This window comes from Lachnellula hyalina (assembly GCF_007821495.1).
Source record: "Lachnellula hyalina strain CBS 185.66 chromosome Unknown contig00157, whole genome shotgun sequence".
Lineage (NCBI taxonomy): Eukaryota > Fungi > Ascomycota > Leotiomycetes > Helotiales > Lachnaceae > Lachnellula > Lachnellula hyalina.
This window is the reverse complement of record NW_022157271.1, coordinates 56,396-72,540: the sequence shown is the minus strand read 5'-3', so window position 1 is coordinate 72,540 and position 16,145 is coordinate 56,396. Positions and strand designations below refer to the sequence as shown.

General features: G+C 47.5%; 2 protein-coding genes across 2 annotated transcripts; both read right to left on the bottom strand.

Annotated features, from left to right (window-relative positions):
• Positions 1-105: 105 nt before the first annotated feature.
• On the bottom strand, positions 106-1,005 carry LHYA1_G008094 (uncharacterized protein; the record flags this gene model as incomplete). The annotated part of the gene is made up of 3 exons (XM_031153015.1): positions 106-572; positions 661-766; positions 886-1,005. Coding segments are annotated over 3 exons (693 nt in total), but the record flags the coding sequence as incomplete, so codon positions are not given.
• Positions 1,006-9,170: 8,165 nt separating this feature from the next.
• SPBC4.06_0 (putative acid phosphatase) lies at positions 9,171-10,760 on the bottom strand (the record flags this gene model as incomplete). The annotated part of the gene is made up of 1 exon (XM_031153014.1): positions 9,171-10,760. The coding sequence occupies one exon, from the start codon at positions 10,758-10,760 to the stop codon at positions 9,171-9,173; it is 1,590 nt and encodes a 529-aa protein (XP_031002679.1).
• Between the last annotated feature and the right edge of the window lie 5,385 nt (positions 10,761-16,145).

The window sequence follows — 16,145 nt, the reverse complement described above, 5'->3', positions numbered from 1 at the left end:
CCGTTCCGTCCCCCCAAACCCTCACCCAAACCACCCCCCCTAACCACACAAAAAAACAACCACCCCCGCCACCGCAATACCACAACAATATCCCACCACAGCCACCTTCCCCACACCCCCCACATTAACGCCCTCCACATCGAGCCTCGGTCTAGGATCTAGAAACACATAGACGTAATACCCCTTGACCGCATACGTCACATACGCCAACCCGCAATACATAGCCAGCAACATCAGAGACCACAGGAGGTGTATCCAGGGCGCGGGCGCGGAGCGCGTGGCGAGGGTTTCGAAGAGGGCGAAGAGGGCGTTGAGGGCGTGTTGCGAGGTGTTAGTGTAGAGGGAGAAGGGGGTGTTGAAGGTAGGGCTGGGGATGGAGGGGTAGAGGACGGACCAGAAGGCGAGGGAGACGAGGAAGGGGAATGTTGTTACGGTTGTATAGAGCAGGGCGTATAGGGCGCGGAAGAGCGGGGGGAAGCGCGGGAGGAGGGTCGGCGTGGAGGGGTGGGCGTAGGTGAATGTGTTGACGGAGGCGAGGAGGAAGTAGATTGCTTGGGCCCAGTAGCAGAGGACTGAGGCGTGTTTGTTAGTCTCTGTATTTGCAGCACTTTGGTTTTAGAGGGGGGGGATGGGATTGGATAGCGGGATATGAGGACGTACCGGTGAAATACGAGAAGCTCTTGTGGACATCGTGGATATCATGTCCGTCGTGCCCGCTTGCTTGCCAGCCAATGATGAAGAATAGGGTTGCGAATGCATATAAAGCCTAAGTGCCCAAGCAGATAAGTATTAGCAAATCCCTTCTTCAACTTGAGATAAAATCCAATAAAATCCCCACCAATAAAGAATACAAAAAAGAAGGGGGTAATGATGAGCAGAACTTACAAACACAGCTCGCACAGCAAACAAAACCCAAGGAGTCAGTAACCACGAAGTCTGAAAACGGTGGCTCGGATCCCAGGTGTCAGAGCTGAGTCTCAGCGCATGTCTCCAATTCGGCGCCATTACTTATTGTCCTTCTATAAATAATCCCGGCTGTCGTCCCGTGGGTTGGAGTGGATTGGATGGAGTCGATGGCGCGGGGTGTAAAATAGAAGAGGACGTGAAGTGGATGATGAGGTTACTTGTGTCTTTTCTATCGGCGTGTAGTGAATTTGATGCGGGTCCAGGTGTAGGAGTGTGAGACTGTATTGAAAAACAAGACTGTGTGAAGATGAGATGGAAATGTGAATTTTTTGGGATTACTGCCTGGGATAAGGACGTATTCGAGATGAATATGTAGAGGAGAGGTGGGAAAAGAAGAAAAGCGAATGATGAATTTTACTTAATCCAATGTGTTCATAGCAAATGGACTGGACTGCGATTTTGACTTGGACCGGAACTTGACTCTAATGGTAGTGTTAGTCTCAACCGCTTCTGACAGCGGTACCGAGCACTCGCTTAGAAGTTTAAGGGGGGTGTTAGTTTCTTTGTTTGTGAATACCGAGAGCCTCAAAAGGCTGAATGTGGGGACGGTGGGGCTTTGGAGAAATGTATTCGAGAGCCAGTACGTGTGCTTGATAAACCTCGAAAGCATTTCGGAACTTCTATATACACCCACGTCGCAGGTAAGGAATACCTCAATATTGCCTCGCGATACGCAGCAACAGAATGATCATCTTACATAAACCTCGTCTCAGCACCCTTCAGAACGCACCCCTCCTTCTCAGCCATAACAAAAGGACAATTGGCATACTGCTTCCCATGCCAGATCCTCAAACCCTTCGTATCAGTATCCGCAATCGAATCCGCACTCCCTAGCATAATGGCCCGCATTCATCCACCCAATACGTCCCCTCTTAATATCCAGCACAATAGTTTTGTTATTCCTCCAAAAGCCAGCAATTTCCCTGGTCGGCAAGTTTTGCCTGTTGCGTCAGCAGATTGCTGGGTTGAATTTCCGCGCGTCGGGAACCCCCGTAGAGGACCCTACTTGCCAATTCAACATCTTGCCCACGAAGGTTGGAGAATAATAGGCAATGGACATGGCAGCCGTATCATCATGTCCTCCGCCCTGGATTCCGCGGGTAGATGCGTAGAGATTTCTCGCGCGGTATAATCTCCAGAAACTGACAGATAAGAACAGCCGCCGCTGATGCTTGGGATTCGGAATGAAGAGATGGGGGTGTGCGGTGAGGGTGAGGGCGAGGATGTCGGAGGCGTAGGTGAGGGATGTTCATACGAGGAAGGCGGTAGAGAGGAGTAGAAGAGCGCGCTTTCGTAGCGGGAGGAGGGAGGGGCCGTATTTGCTCGAGGTGAGGGTGCGTGTGTCGGGCAGGATGAAGGTTTCCGCTTGTATTGTTGTACTGTACCTGTGATGCGGGAGACAAGACGAGACGATGACAGCGAATGAGAAAAAGAAGAGATGGATAGAGAAGGAAACAAGACATACGTAAACCACACTGCCTTCCTCTTACCGTAAGCCGTACTGTGATGTGTTCGTCCCGCGAGATGTTTCAAAGGGACGGCGAGGATATAACTATCACTGACATGTTTGTTGGTGATACTTCGTATTCACCTATGAAACTGAAACGGAATCCAAACGGCTCCCGGTTGCCAACCTGAGGGCTGAAGAAGAACCCGACGTCTCGTCACGACCCATCCATATTTTGTTCTTCGCGTGCATCCCGGCATATTAAGGCCATATTTCGAGCAGATATAGGATGGGATGGGATCGGTACAGTCTGCAAGAAGGGTCCGGTCGGAGAATTTGGAAAATAATTAAAACGCGGCTTCGGTGAGCGGCAGTCTCATATTGATGAACATGGCTGCTGCCATGTGGTTTGAGGGATACAATGACCCCTCGTGTTTGCGAGAGAGAAAGAATTAATGTGATGTGTACTTGGTACTAGATGCTCGTGGCCATGAAGAACTCTGGCAGTCGCGTGTCGCGTGTCTAGTGGCCCATGCCTTATTCTCCCGCATCTGGCAATAATACCTTCGTATGTTACTATTGCGACAAACAAATACTACTGTAATACCGTAAACGCACCAACTGCGTGTAAGGTTACGTATTATTGCCGCACCAACGACGCCCCTTTCTTTCCGTTCCCCGCCAAACCCGGAAGCCTAACAGCACGTGGCAAGGCTTGCTGGTAGGTCTTACCTCATGCAGGAGTAATATACAATAATACTCCGTATACGATAGTTTGGGTTTCTTGGAATTGCCTAGTTTGGCATTCTATATGCACTAAAGCTGTACACACTCATTCTTCTGTATTTCTCTCCCGCTCATGGGGGATTCTTTTCTCATACAGCAGCCAGTCATACCAAATATCCTATTCTGCTGAATTCTTCTTCCTCTCCCCTCTCCCCCCTCTCCCCTCCTCCAATCACGATCTTCAACTAATCACGATCGATCCCGTTGGCACTTCCGAGAATAGATTGATAGGCGCGTGCCGAGAAACCCCCTTGCCTGTAAACAGTGTAGCTTGGGTGGTCCGTCTGTTTTAGTCCAAATCATCTGGGTTTTGTTCCTGGGCTAAGCTGCTATCGGCACGGCTACTACGACTGGTCCGTCCATATTGATCTGCTACATTTTTACCTGTACACTTCCTTCATCTGGAAACTGACCCAACTACTCCCTCCTTTCGACTCTATAGTCAGTACAATAGTCAATCTGTATCCAGCCGTCAACATTAATCTTTTGGTGCAGTGTAGCAGTGGGTGGCTGCCAACCCGCCAACCCGCCAACCCGCCCTGTGCCTGTACACCCCTTTCTGCTGCTATCCTCTTCTTCCCCTCACTCCTGCAGCACAATCTATCTTTCTATCCATCCGGAGCTCAAGGGGCGGATGGGACACCCCCATTGTCGTCTGCAATCAATTACCTGATCTCCAGCGACCACCCGGAACCCCTATGTGCTCGCGATTTGAGTTGCTTTGCTAGGAAAATGCACTGAGCTTGCAGGGGGTATCGTCCTACCAGAATTGAAGGCGCACAGTATTATTCGCCTTGCCTTGCCCTGCCTGCCCAGTCGCAACCATGGCTTTTTTCTACGACTCTGACGAGGAACACGGTATGGGCGGCCTCCCTATAATCCTCGAACCCGACAACGAATCGAACCCCTCCCCAATGCGAAGATCGAGTTACGAGGCGGCCAAATTCCATAGACCAAATTACGACGGCTCGAGCTACAAGGGAGAATCAGACAGTGATTTCGAGGAAGAGGAGGACGAGGTGTCTCAATTGAACAGTGCAACATACGAAGAGCCATCTGTTGTCCCTCGATTGAATGCTTTGAGATATAATGGTTCGGAAGTAGCCCAATTGACCGAACCGAGTTACGACGAAATCAGATCCCGTACACTGAGAGAGCATGACGATACCATGAAAGAAGTTGGGGTTCCATTCGATACCATGAAGGAAGTTCATATCGAATCTCTGCCTCTACCTTCGGCTCCGTCTCCGGCTCCTCAGATTAACGTTCCAACCCATCCGATTGCATCCATGCAGGACGCCTTCGCGGAATCGATGGTAGAAGTTTCCGGGGGCATAACCAGTGAACCGAAAATAAAGGTTGATAGTGCGACTTTGAGAAGGAAACTGCTGCTTGACCAAGACATTAATGAGGAGACACATGCGTCCAGATGGCGACAGAAACCAGGGCAACAGTACCATGAGCTTTGGAAGTTGATGGCACAAATATCTTTCGGCATATATCTCTTATTAAATGGACTTGCCAAAGATGATAACCAGGTTATGAATATATTGCAAGGACATGTTGATGAGGTGGATGCATTTCTGGAAACCACACTAGAGGACTTCGACCTGGCCGACGGCGATATAGCAGAACGATTGGGTCTCCTGAAAATGCCTCTGGAAAATATTAAGATTTTTGACGCCATGTTGGAGGACCGTAACTTTCGTGTACAAATTGTCAATGGCAATGAGAGGATCGAACATGTTATAACCAGAACGGCAAGGGCAATGAACGATGCCCTGAAAGATGTCACACAAGGTCTGGATGCTTGCAAGGAGTTTACTATATATCTGGCCAGAGAACAAGAGGCTGCGGTGTGGAGACGGGAGCGACCCGACATGCAAAAGGTGTTCGATGCTATGAAGGGCAACGTTGAAGGATGGTACAAAGCATACGTATCACTGCAGACCAAAGGAAATAACCTTGGCGTTTCACTGGTACAACTTGGTACGATTGTTGCCGAGATGGACAAGAGGGCTGGTGATATCAGTCGGAGGCAAGCAAGAGTATGTAGTACCATCTTCACAGATCTCCGCATTTCACTCACACATTTACAGCTCAGTGGTTCATTATCATCTTCCGCGCCATCAACCTCCCCACGCGCATCCAAACAGATGCGGCAATCAATGTTGAGATCCCTCCCACCAGACCCGACAGTAATAACACCTGCGATCAAAGCTACTCTCCCAGCTTTTGGAATGGTTGATGACCGTGAACGATTGCCAGGACTAGAACCAGAGCAGCGGTCAGAGCTAGACGCCCAAAGCTTTGCTCCCACGGAAAACGAAAGCTCAGCTCCTTCAGAGCTAGCGGCGCCGGAACCCGAATTCATTCTTAAACCACATACGTACAGCCCTGCCCCTTCCCCAAAACTACCATCAGCAGCACGGGCCCCTTCACCGGTCGTTGAGAAAGCACCTGAACCCTCACCCGCAAAGCCAAAACTATCTCTGCGAAAACGATTTTCCTTGAAACGCAAAACGTCAGAAATGACCATGAAAGCCGCACCAATCCCAGCAAATGATGAACTCCTAAGTCCTCGCCAAAGCGTACGATCAGGCGCAAAAGAGAACATTGTCAACACGCCACCATCTCGTGGCCTAGATTCTGCCTATTGCTCAGATGTCGAAAAGAAAGAGAAGAAATCTCCATACTCCGGCTGGACTCACCCAGGTCTCCCCCGAAATCCCCCAGCTACTAATTCACCTCGAATGGTCAACATACCAGCTCGACAGCAAAGTCACGATAACCTACCTCCTGCGCTGACCCGTGACTTCATGCCCTCGCCCCGCTCCGATCAGCAGTTTTTCCGTCCCGTCCAAGCCTCCCCAAACTCGCCCCTTCAAAGACCCTGGACCGCAGCCCCCGCAAACATAGATCACCTCCACTCTAACTCTTCCTCTTCGAACCTCCGCTTCGGTGCCACGCCCACGCCGTCTAATATTGGGAACCGTAGAGGAGCACCTAGCGCAATGGGCATGAGCGTCATGACGGACATGACAATAATGACGGAGAACGGCAAGAAAGTTAAGAAGAAGCGCAGCGCACTCGGATGGTTGAAGAAACAATTCAGTCTGAGTGAGGAGGAGAAGGCTGCGTTTGAAGAGAGGAGAAGAGGCGCAGATCAGGATCATTATCGACAACAGGAGAGGGGCCAGCAGAGGTGGTTGGATGGCAAGAGGATTCGCTGATCTGACTATTTTAAGCATGTGCAGCCTGGCCAGGGGAGTTGGGAAACGTAAAAGTGAAAGTTTGGATTGGATTGAGCGGAGGAAGATACCCACGCCACGCACGCATATGTTTGATATATGATACTTTTCTTCTTTTTCTTTTTCCATCTACTTTTTTTGTTATATTAATACATTCTCTTCATTTTTCTCATTTGTTTTCTTTTCATATAGAATACCTAGGTGGGCAGCGAGGCGTTAGGGGCGTATTGAATGTATTGATCGATCGAAATGGCGGCGCATGGTGGGCGGGCTAGCTGCGAAATGATATGATATCACGGTTGTATTATAATGGAGGGATAGGCTAATTAACTTTTAAATTTTAAATCTTCGACTTCTTTTGCTAATGGGGCCAGATTTTCTGGGCTAAGCATAAATATATTCTCCTTTTAAGCCTTGAAAGTCTGAGGCCTAAATATCCTAGGAAATCTAAGGGCAAACCCGGGATCCTTCCGGTATCCTACCCGACCCGTTAAACCCCCCTACGGGTGTTACCCGCTGAAGCTTTACGCGGGTATCCTGTGGTATACCCTACCCGATGCCCAGCTCTGGTAGCACTTGTAGTGAAGGTTTTCCAGGCTGGTAATATCGTCACGCAAATATAACCTCTGTAGGCATGTATAGACTTTATGTGTAGCTAGGATTCCCAACCAAACTCCTATACGTTGAATGCAATCGTTCTGAGAACTTTAACACTCCCAAGTCTTCTTCTCCTTGGAACAGCTTTTGAAACAAGCTCCCTCTGAACCAATCCGCATTGCCTTTATAGGCATTGTCCAGAATATCGCATCCATATTGAATACATTCCATCAGCTTTGGGCTTTTAGACCATTCGGTACGACATGGCCAGATGATGAGATGCACGCCGCAGTAAAGCATCGTATCGAAAGCATCCTGGGTCTCGATTGATCCGTATGCCTCCAAGAACGATTCAATAATAAGCGGGACTGACGCGGAGTCCTCGAAGAAATAAAGAATGTATAGCTCGGCAAGCATAGTCCCCAGGTCGATCACGATAGATGAAATATGGCAGAGTTCCCAGTCAAGCATAAAGATCAATTGCTTGCTGTCTGAATCGATATCATCAGATTTAGGATCGTCGCCGACTTCATTTTTCTCAATGCTCTTTGCCGAGCTTGCGAACACCAAGCTAAAATCTAATCAGGATTGAATAAGAGATACGTATAGGACATAATTACTTCCCGGGCCAGAAGTCCCCATGAACGATCCCAACGTCAGCATCTGGATGGGTGATGGCCGTTATCCGCTGGCTCACGAGTTGGAATAGAGCCTTTTTATTACCAAGCACGAGAGGAAATTTCGCTATGGTCGCGTCGAGCCGTCCGCAAGATAAACGGTACTTGAATACACCAGCTTCTGTGTATCTGCCGAGGACCCTTCGCAGACCTTCTTGGTCTGGGTGCCGGCCCCACCGGTGGAACTTCGCAGCCCAGGCGCCTATCACTCTCCCGTACGCATCTGCAAAAGCAGGCTCGAAAGATCCATCGAGCAGATGGGCTTTCAGAGTTGCGGTATTAGGAAGATCCTCAAGGATCTGGATGTAGAGGCCAGGGAAGTAATGTAGGATTTCTGGAACCCGAACTAGGATAGAAGGTGACCCATCACAGGCTTCCTCGCTGCAGGCAGATGGTATCTGGTAGGAAAGCATTTGATTCTCGTAGTACTAAAGATTTGAAGGGCTGTATCAGCCAAAACTTTACCGTTGACGGCTGCGAAATGGATAATATTGTGAACAGGGAAACGCTCACACTGCGGGTCTTGTGTAGAGTGAACTCCTCGCCCGTCGTTTTCTCCACCTTCAGCTTGTCTTCCGTCATTTTTATTACGACCGTCTCTCCATGACCTTCGTTTGGAGTTGCAAGCCTATTGCGAAAAGTGAAGTTGATAAACCCTCCAGGCAAGCGCTCAAGGCCCTGGCAGACATAACTTGTACCTTGGAGGGCATCTTTAACAAAATTCTCAGCAACTTGCCATTGGGAATCGGTGTGAACCATGTTCTTAACTATCGTAGAATATCAATCGAAGTTGGATTTTGTTTTTTGGGGTTGAAGTTGTCCGGATGCCCAGATGCGCTGCATATAAGTTTAGGCTCGTTCAGGCATCGGGCGTCCATCGCAGCGATTTTCAGCCCATGTAGCCTCGGTGGCTTAGGTCAGTCCGTCGGAGCTGCTGCGTAGGTCCATGTGACCCTGGTCCCTCGATAAGGCATTGGCCGCATAGTTATTCGCGTGCCTAGCGATTTCTTTTTATACTACAATACTCAGGTTGAACCTGTCTATGCAACCGTATAACTTACTGGTATTAAAAAGCGGTTTTTTGATAGCAGGGACCGCTCTTATTATCAAATCACAATGTTCTCTAGGGGAGAAGACGAGGGGAGTAATCCAATTTGTATATTACAGTCACGTGTAATAGCACAAATTCCAATAGCTTCACAATCAGCAGGGCAAACATGTCCAATTTATTAGGTAATAAAACAGGGCTTCATATGCTACATATCAGTGGATAAGAAAGCAGAAAGTGCAAGCTAGAGCATTTGATATGAGCATCTGTACAAAGAGTGCATGGAGACCCCACCTATATACAGTCGAAGGTGCTGAATAACCACTTTGTAAACTTAGCCCAGGATCGCAGACGTATCTAGCTCTCTTTTATTGAAGGGTAAATTCAACCTATTCAGTTCAATATCCAGCCGGTTCCGGTTTGACCGGAAAGGTAGGATCATTCAAGTTGCTCCTGCAATCTTTCTTCCAGTGCAGTGGCGTGAATTTATCGACAATGCCTTTGAATGCTTCGAGGGTGCAGAAGCTCTCATTGCCATCAAGATGCTTCCCGGGAGCTTTGCAGCCAGGAATCGAGACGGACTGGTCGTTATATAGTATGCGTACATAGTAACCATCTAGTTTGGACCGCGCCGAGGGCTGCAAGGAATCGATTTTTTTTCGACCAATTGAAGGAGCTTTTTTAACAATTTCTTCCTTGTCGGTGTCTTTGCTTGGTAGAAAAGGTTGGCGGAGCCCGTCGTTACTTCTGATATGCGGTGCTGATCCACCTGGGGAGGGGATTCTGTCCGCCTTCCATGCTGCGGATACGGGTTCTTCAGCCTTCCGAAACAACTCGAGAGAAACATGGCTGGTGTATTGCGGCCAAGTCTCAAGCTTTAAGGCTCCAAGACTTGTTAAGATAGCCGCTAATGTGGTGTCGTGACAGCCACTTAATCCCAGCTTGACAGTAGCGTTCGGGCGGTTGATGCTTGCTGAAGTCCCATCTAAACTTTTGATTTGACCAGAATTTTCCTTGCTATTCTTTTCAACGCTCAGGATCATTCGTGATACAACGTCGCCCAGGAGAGAACCAATTCCAAGCGCCCGATACTCTTGAGATTCGTCATAGCCACTGAACCATTCCTCTATCACTAGTCGGTTAATGATAGCCATGCCTTTCTTGTCATAAAACTCATTCGGCAATTTTGTCCCCGATCCATGAGCGAGGGTCGAATTGATAGTGTCCAATATCCCAGAAAGACGTGGTTGCGAGTCTATAGCCACTCTCTCGCCATCTTCCGGCATCCATTTACCAATCAAATCATTGACATAATCCATCTCCGTCGATGTATTCCATCTCTCAGCACTCCTCCGCGAGAATGCCCGAGCCAATTGAGCGAACCTCTTACAATAGCCATTGCTTGGGGTAAGTGTCTCATCGGTACGTGCACGTAGAATGATTGCGGGAGGAGGAAAGATTCTCGATCTAGAGTGTGGAGGGTACATGGCCCCGAAGGTTTCTTGTAAGGACTCAATAGCCCGAGGTATGCGAGTAGCTCGAAGATATACTATCTCTGGATCACTTATTGTAGATGGCAGAAACCACAGTTGATCAATGTATAGACTTCGGAGATATGCGCCTAGTGCTTGTGAGCTCCTCCTTCCCTGGTCTGTTAGCTCTCCGTGGTTGCACATTCCTTCAATCTCTCCTCGAGGACCTGACACAAGCACAGGGTTATCGTGGGAGTCAAATGTTTCAAGATGTCGTCTCCACTGAGAATGACTCCAGGTTGAAGAATTATCACTCATTGTAACACTGACTAGCTGCTTCGCAGCGGAGCAGTACGGCCAGAAAGCAGCTAGACCTGTGTTTTCAAAACGGGCGGAGGTAGGAGCTCGCTCGCCATGGCGCAAGAGGATTTGAACCTGCTCTAGCTTTAGATTACTGGGATATAAATTTCGCAATTCTTTCTCCGAATAGTGCGCACGAGGAGGAGACGGAGCCATAATCGTCGGTATGATGTTAAATGTCAAATCATACTGTTTTGTGTTTGGTGTGAGATTGAGGTTGGAAGCCTTACAATGGTTAGGGTGTGAGCTAAGCTTAATTAGGAAAGGCGGCTTTTAGGTAGGAGGGAAATGGAGGCTGGTGATTGGTTGTTAGAGTAGTTACAGTGTGCTACTAGTAAAGCCATTAATCCTCTGATATCTACGAAGTATTAGAATTTGCTATTCAGGTCCTGAATCCTGGTGCTTATGTACCTGAGCATTCAAGAATCAAGACTATACCTGGGTCGGGACGGGCCGGTCTGAATCATCTGACACGTGGGGAATAAGTGGGTTATCCCCTAAAGAAAGGGTCTGATTCATGAGATAAGTGCGGATTGAAGAAGCTTTGCGCAAAACCTTTCATGGCGCATACGGGGTAATATGGAGTAGCGATTAAGCAGAACAGAAAGCCTAGGGCTTCCCAGATGCTACGATGACGGTCTGTCCATCTTCATATGCTTCAGACACGACAGCGCTGCTTTGCAAGTCCTCACTGTTAGCAGTGAGCTGTTCCGTGCCCCAACCAACTAAATCCTTCTTACTGTCCGTCCCTTCATCGGTGCTAAAGAGTGCCCCCTTGACGTACTCCTTTTGCCTCTTTACGTTACCATCTCCACTGAGCCGAATCTTTACCACACGATACGCAAAAACGTAATCAGAGCCGTTATCGAATTTCACCCCACGCTCCTTCGTACTCTTTGACTCAACCATAAGCGTATTACTAGTGACCGAAGCCCCGCGTGCTATCTTGACGCCCGTAACCATATAGATGGGCTTCTTGTATCTGGTCGCTGATATATAGGCGATGACGCCCTCTGCTTTCAGACTATTCTCGATATATGCCGCGTCCGGTTCGAATAACTTTGTCTCCAACTGACGGAACTTATAAACGTCATTCTTTTGCTTCACAGGATCAAAGCCCAAGATCATCTGCAAGAAGCTAGCCCACAGTGTGACCTTGTTGTGTCTTGCGGTTTTGATGACACCTTCCCAGTCGTCCTCAAACGATTCTTGTAGGTCGTTTGCGGGTACTGCTACCCGCTGGTTATCTCGACGGTTGAGAGACTTCTGTGGAGTCGTCGGATGGACGATGATGCTCCCCAAGGCAATGAGGCCGTCGGCTGGGAAGTCGCAGCTGGGCGCCAGGAAATAGGTAAGCGTAGAAGGTATTGAAGGCATGACGCGCGATGTAGAATGGCTGGCGGATTTAACTTTCTAATATTGATGTTGCTTGAACAGACTTGGTCGCAAATTGGCTTCCCCGAAAAGCCGGACAGCGATTTGTCACGAGCAGAAGTATACCGCGGGACTTTAAGCGCCGCCCCCGCCACTGCAAGGCATGCAATAGTGTTGAAGTTGCGAGAGAATGGCCGGATGACCCTTTATCAAAGAAGGGGACAAATCTTCTGCCTTGGTATCCAAGAAATATAAGTGCCTCGGAAGAATCGATAGAAGTGGTTTTTTGAAAGATTATTCAATCATGCATTTTGAGACGATCAGGCTTGGGTAAGGACCAAGTCTTAAATAATCACCACACCACACCCTCGAACTGTCTAGCCCCCAAACTGGCTTACTGCTCCAAGTTTAGAAGATAAATTCGAGCCAGTCAATAAAGGTTGCTCCCGTCAGGCTGAAACCCATCAAGGCCGGGCGTCAGCTACTCTACTCGGGCGCGTATTTAGGCGATTCTGTGGTGCACCATCGTCTTGGACTCTAATTATGGAACAGTAGGCTGCAGGGGCTTATCGTTTGTTTGTTTGTTTGTTTTATTTATAGTCCAATCCAGGCCAAAGGCCAAAGGCCCATGCGGCGTCTATATCAGAATTAGAGGTTTAAACCGTCTAATTAGGAGCTCCCTTAAGCTGAAGTCTCTCCTTTTGCTTCTAAGGTGAGAACGCATCACCTAGAAGCAGCCGGGAGTGAAGTTAGGTGACAGTTTATATAAAATGCTAGCTTATATCTTTTCCTTTCCTTTCCTTCCTCCTTTATGCACCTCGACCTCCCTAGCATACTAAGATGCTAGCTTGCATAGGCTTTATAAAAGAGGCTAGGAAATCACACGTCCTCTTCCTTACTCTCGCTTTCCCTGCCTTAGCATTCGCTCTCCTGCCCAGTCTATAAATAGGGTCCAGGGCTCCTGTTTCCCCCGCTTATCCACCTAGCAAATTGTATAAGCTTAAAGTGTGTAAGATGTTCTATTATGCTCTAGTCTCTTTGCGGAGATTATTCTATAGTAGGCTCTAAACTAGTTGTCTTTCCCTAGCAGGGCCTGATTAAGAGATAGTCCTTGAAAGCTAGCTTCTTCTGCTACACGACTCCTCGAGGCCTTACTACTACTAATAACTATAAATAGCTGAGTAGAGGCATTTTGGGGGAAACCAGAAACTATCATCGCCCGTTCCAAGAGCTGACCTAAATAGGTGAAATTCAAGTAATACAAGCCAGTCAGTTCAGTCGACATCAACCCTGGGTTGGCTGAACTGTTATCTGTTGATGCGCCAAGATTCTCCGACTCGTTTCCCGCCAAAAAATGGTTTGAAGACTTGCGGAACTTTGTCTTTCCTCTCATCCCGGATGAGCCTGGGCGGAAGACTAGAATCGCCATTCTCGACAGCGGAATTGATCTCCCTCTCGAAGTCCAATACGCGCTCGAAGATCGACTCACCTATCGAATCTGGATAGAAGGAGATGACACCACCGGGACAGATACAATTGGTCACGGAACGCATGTTGCGGGTCTACTACTCAGCGTGTCATCTCATGCAGAAGTATTCGTTGCACGGATCACTCAGAACGGTGAACTCAATCCCAACATCATCGCTGAAGTAGGGAATCCTAGATAGAACTTCCCATCTAAAAAGACATAGTTATACTGACGTGACTGCAGGCCATTGAGTACACTACAGATGATTGGAAAGTAGATATCACTATGTCTTTTGGCTTTCCGGAACTCGACCCTATCATTGACATTACACTTACCTATGCTGCCGCAAAGAACACCATCCTCCTCGCAGCAACGTCCAACTCCGGGAATCGACACTCTATAGCGTGGCCAGTGCGGGCTGAGCAAGTCATTTGTATTCATTCTTTGCACGGCAATGGTGATCATTCCCCATACACACCGAACTCACGCCCGCAGGACTACGGCATCTTAGGTCAAGCAGTCTTATCCTACTCACCACCTCGCCTCATGGCCTGAATCTCTGTAATACGATCCGACACTTCCTGCGCAGCTCCCATCGCAGCTGGCGTAGCTGCTATCGTGCTCGAGTATGCGCAACCGAAGCTGCCGCTATATGCACGGGCTGGATGAAAGGTAGATGAGCATGTGATACGGAGATTGAGAAGTAATGCGGGAATGAGGAAGATTTTTGGAGTCATGGCAGAGACCCGGGATGGTCATAACTGTATGATTCCTTGGTCGTTGTTGAGTTGTCAGCGGCGGGAGAACACTATGTGCGATATCATACTAGAGAAATTGAAGGATATGTAAGAGTTCAAGTGAGAAACAGTCGCCTCAATAAGCATAAGGTTTATTAAGGTCAATACTAATTCAGATGTGTCCCAAGTAATTGTTCGCCTATACGTTGGCTTTCACGATTCTAACTGTGTAACGAGTGCAGGCACTGTTCTACTCTATAGAGCATTTTACCGAAATCCTCCCCCCTACAATTTCCACTCACTTTTCACTTGGTTTGGCGTATTCTATTGAGATACTCAAGCGCAGGTTGCACCAAAGAGGCTATTAACATTACGTTGCGTGTCAAAAGCCATATCTCACACCTGTAGAAGTTACGGTACGGTCCCACTTATCTTGATAAGCTCGTAATAATATAGATATTTGCCGGAGCTAGTATATCAAGCCCCCATTTCATTTTTGGCTAGCATTCTACTAGTAAATATAACCCTTAGAGGCTATTTTATATTAGGATGGGCTAGCGTGGTTACAGCCCTAGAAAAGGCGGTCGAGCATATATCATAATACATTATAAATTGGGATTTTTAAAAACACTACCTTTTATGCGAGAGGCTATACTTCGTATACTAATAGTAGAGAGAATATAATATAAATAAGAGAATGCATAGAAAAATAGTCTAGCTAACCTTTAAGTCTATCACGGAGGTATTATGATTAGTAGTTATAATATAATAATTAAGTGATTATAAAAATAAAAATCGATTTTTTAACCACTTCACTAAAATAGCGACCGAATAGTCTCAGAGGCTTCGCAGAGACCACAACGCCTGTCTTCCACCTGCACCTAAATTGTCTGGAGCAACAATATTCATCGATAACGTTCAGGAAATTCTAAGCAAAGTAGCTGCCCTGCTCTGAAATACCTTTGTCAATAAACAACTGAAGTGGCCGCATTAGAGACTATAGGTTGCTTCTTCCACTGTCGTATTACCCCCGAGAAACGCCCACAGAAGCCAAATGGAGACCCAAGAATCGCACCCAATAAAGACAAAAACAACGGTATCTCTCGCGGAAGAATGCATTATTTTCTTGGGCATCTCTTCTGAATACAAACCGCCGCAATGGACAGAAGCCCAGCTCTCATGCTTGAAGAATTGGTGTGCCAGCTTAGGCGTTTTTGGAAATGGACATGCTTCGATTGATTACCGTTTGCGCAATCATCCCAATGTCCTCAATCTTGTCACTCGACAGCTGGACGTATTAAGAGTCAACCTCGAGAAGCGTATGTATTCCTAGCAATAACTTTAACTCTTGTAACTGATGAGAGCCTCATGGTAAATATCTCAGTGTCTGAGCCAGTGCAGTGTCAGCTGCAAGAAAGAGTGACGAGTGGATCGGAAATTTTTGATATTGATGGGGAAGAATTTGTGTATCAGTCTCCTACTTCGGAAGCTTCGTTCTCGTCTGCCGACTTTGATATGGAGAACAAGGGCTACCGGAAGACGAAGATGTCTGAGGGACTTCAAATCGTGGAAGAAACAATTGCAAGACTGAATGCTTTGTCCAGACTGGCCCATTAGTTAGTCAGTCAGTCATCAGTTGAGGCCAAGGGAGCAGCCCAGCGTAAGAAATAATTTGATTTGATTTGATTGAGCTATCTAATAAAATTAAATTAGAGTAGAATTAAAGCTAATCAAATCAAATGAGACCTAATCTAATTATACTCTGATTATAATTAATTCAGAAGGCACGTGATAAGATCTAAAGAGACTATACCTCTTTTAGATAGTGCTAGGCTAGGGTATAACTAAAAATTAGCGAAGAATAGCTAAGGCGTTAACCTCTGAGAATCTCCATCGGGTTGCGCGAGTAGATTCTACCTGAGAATTTGATGATGATAAGAGTATCTAAAGAGCAAGCAGCTA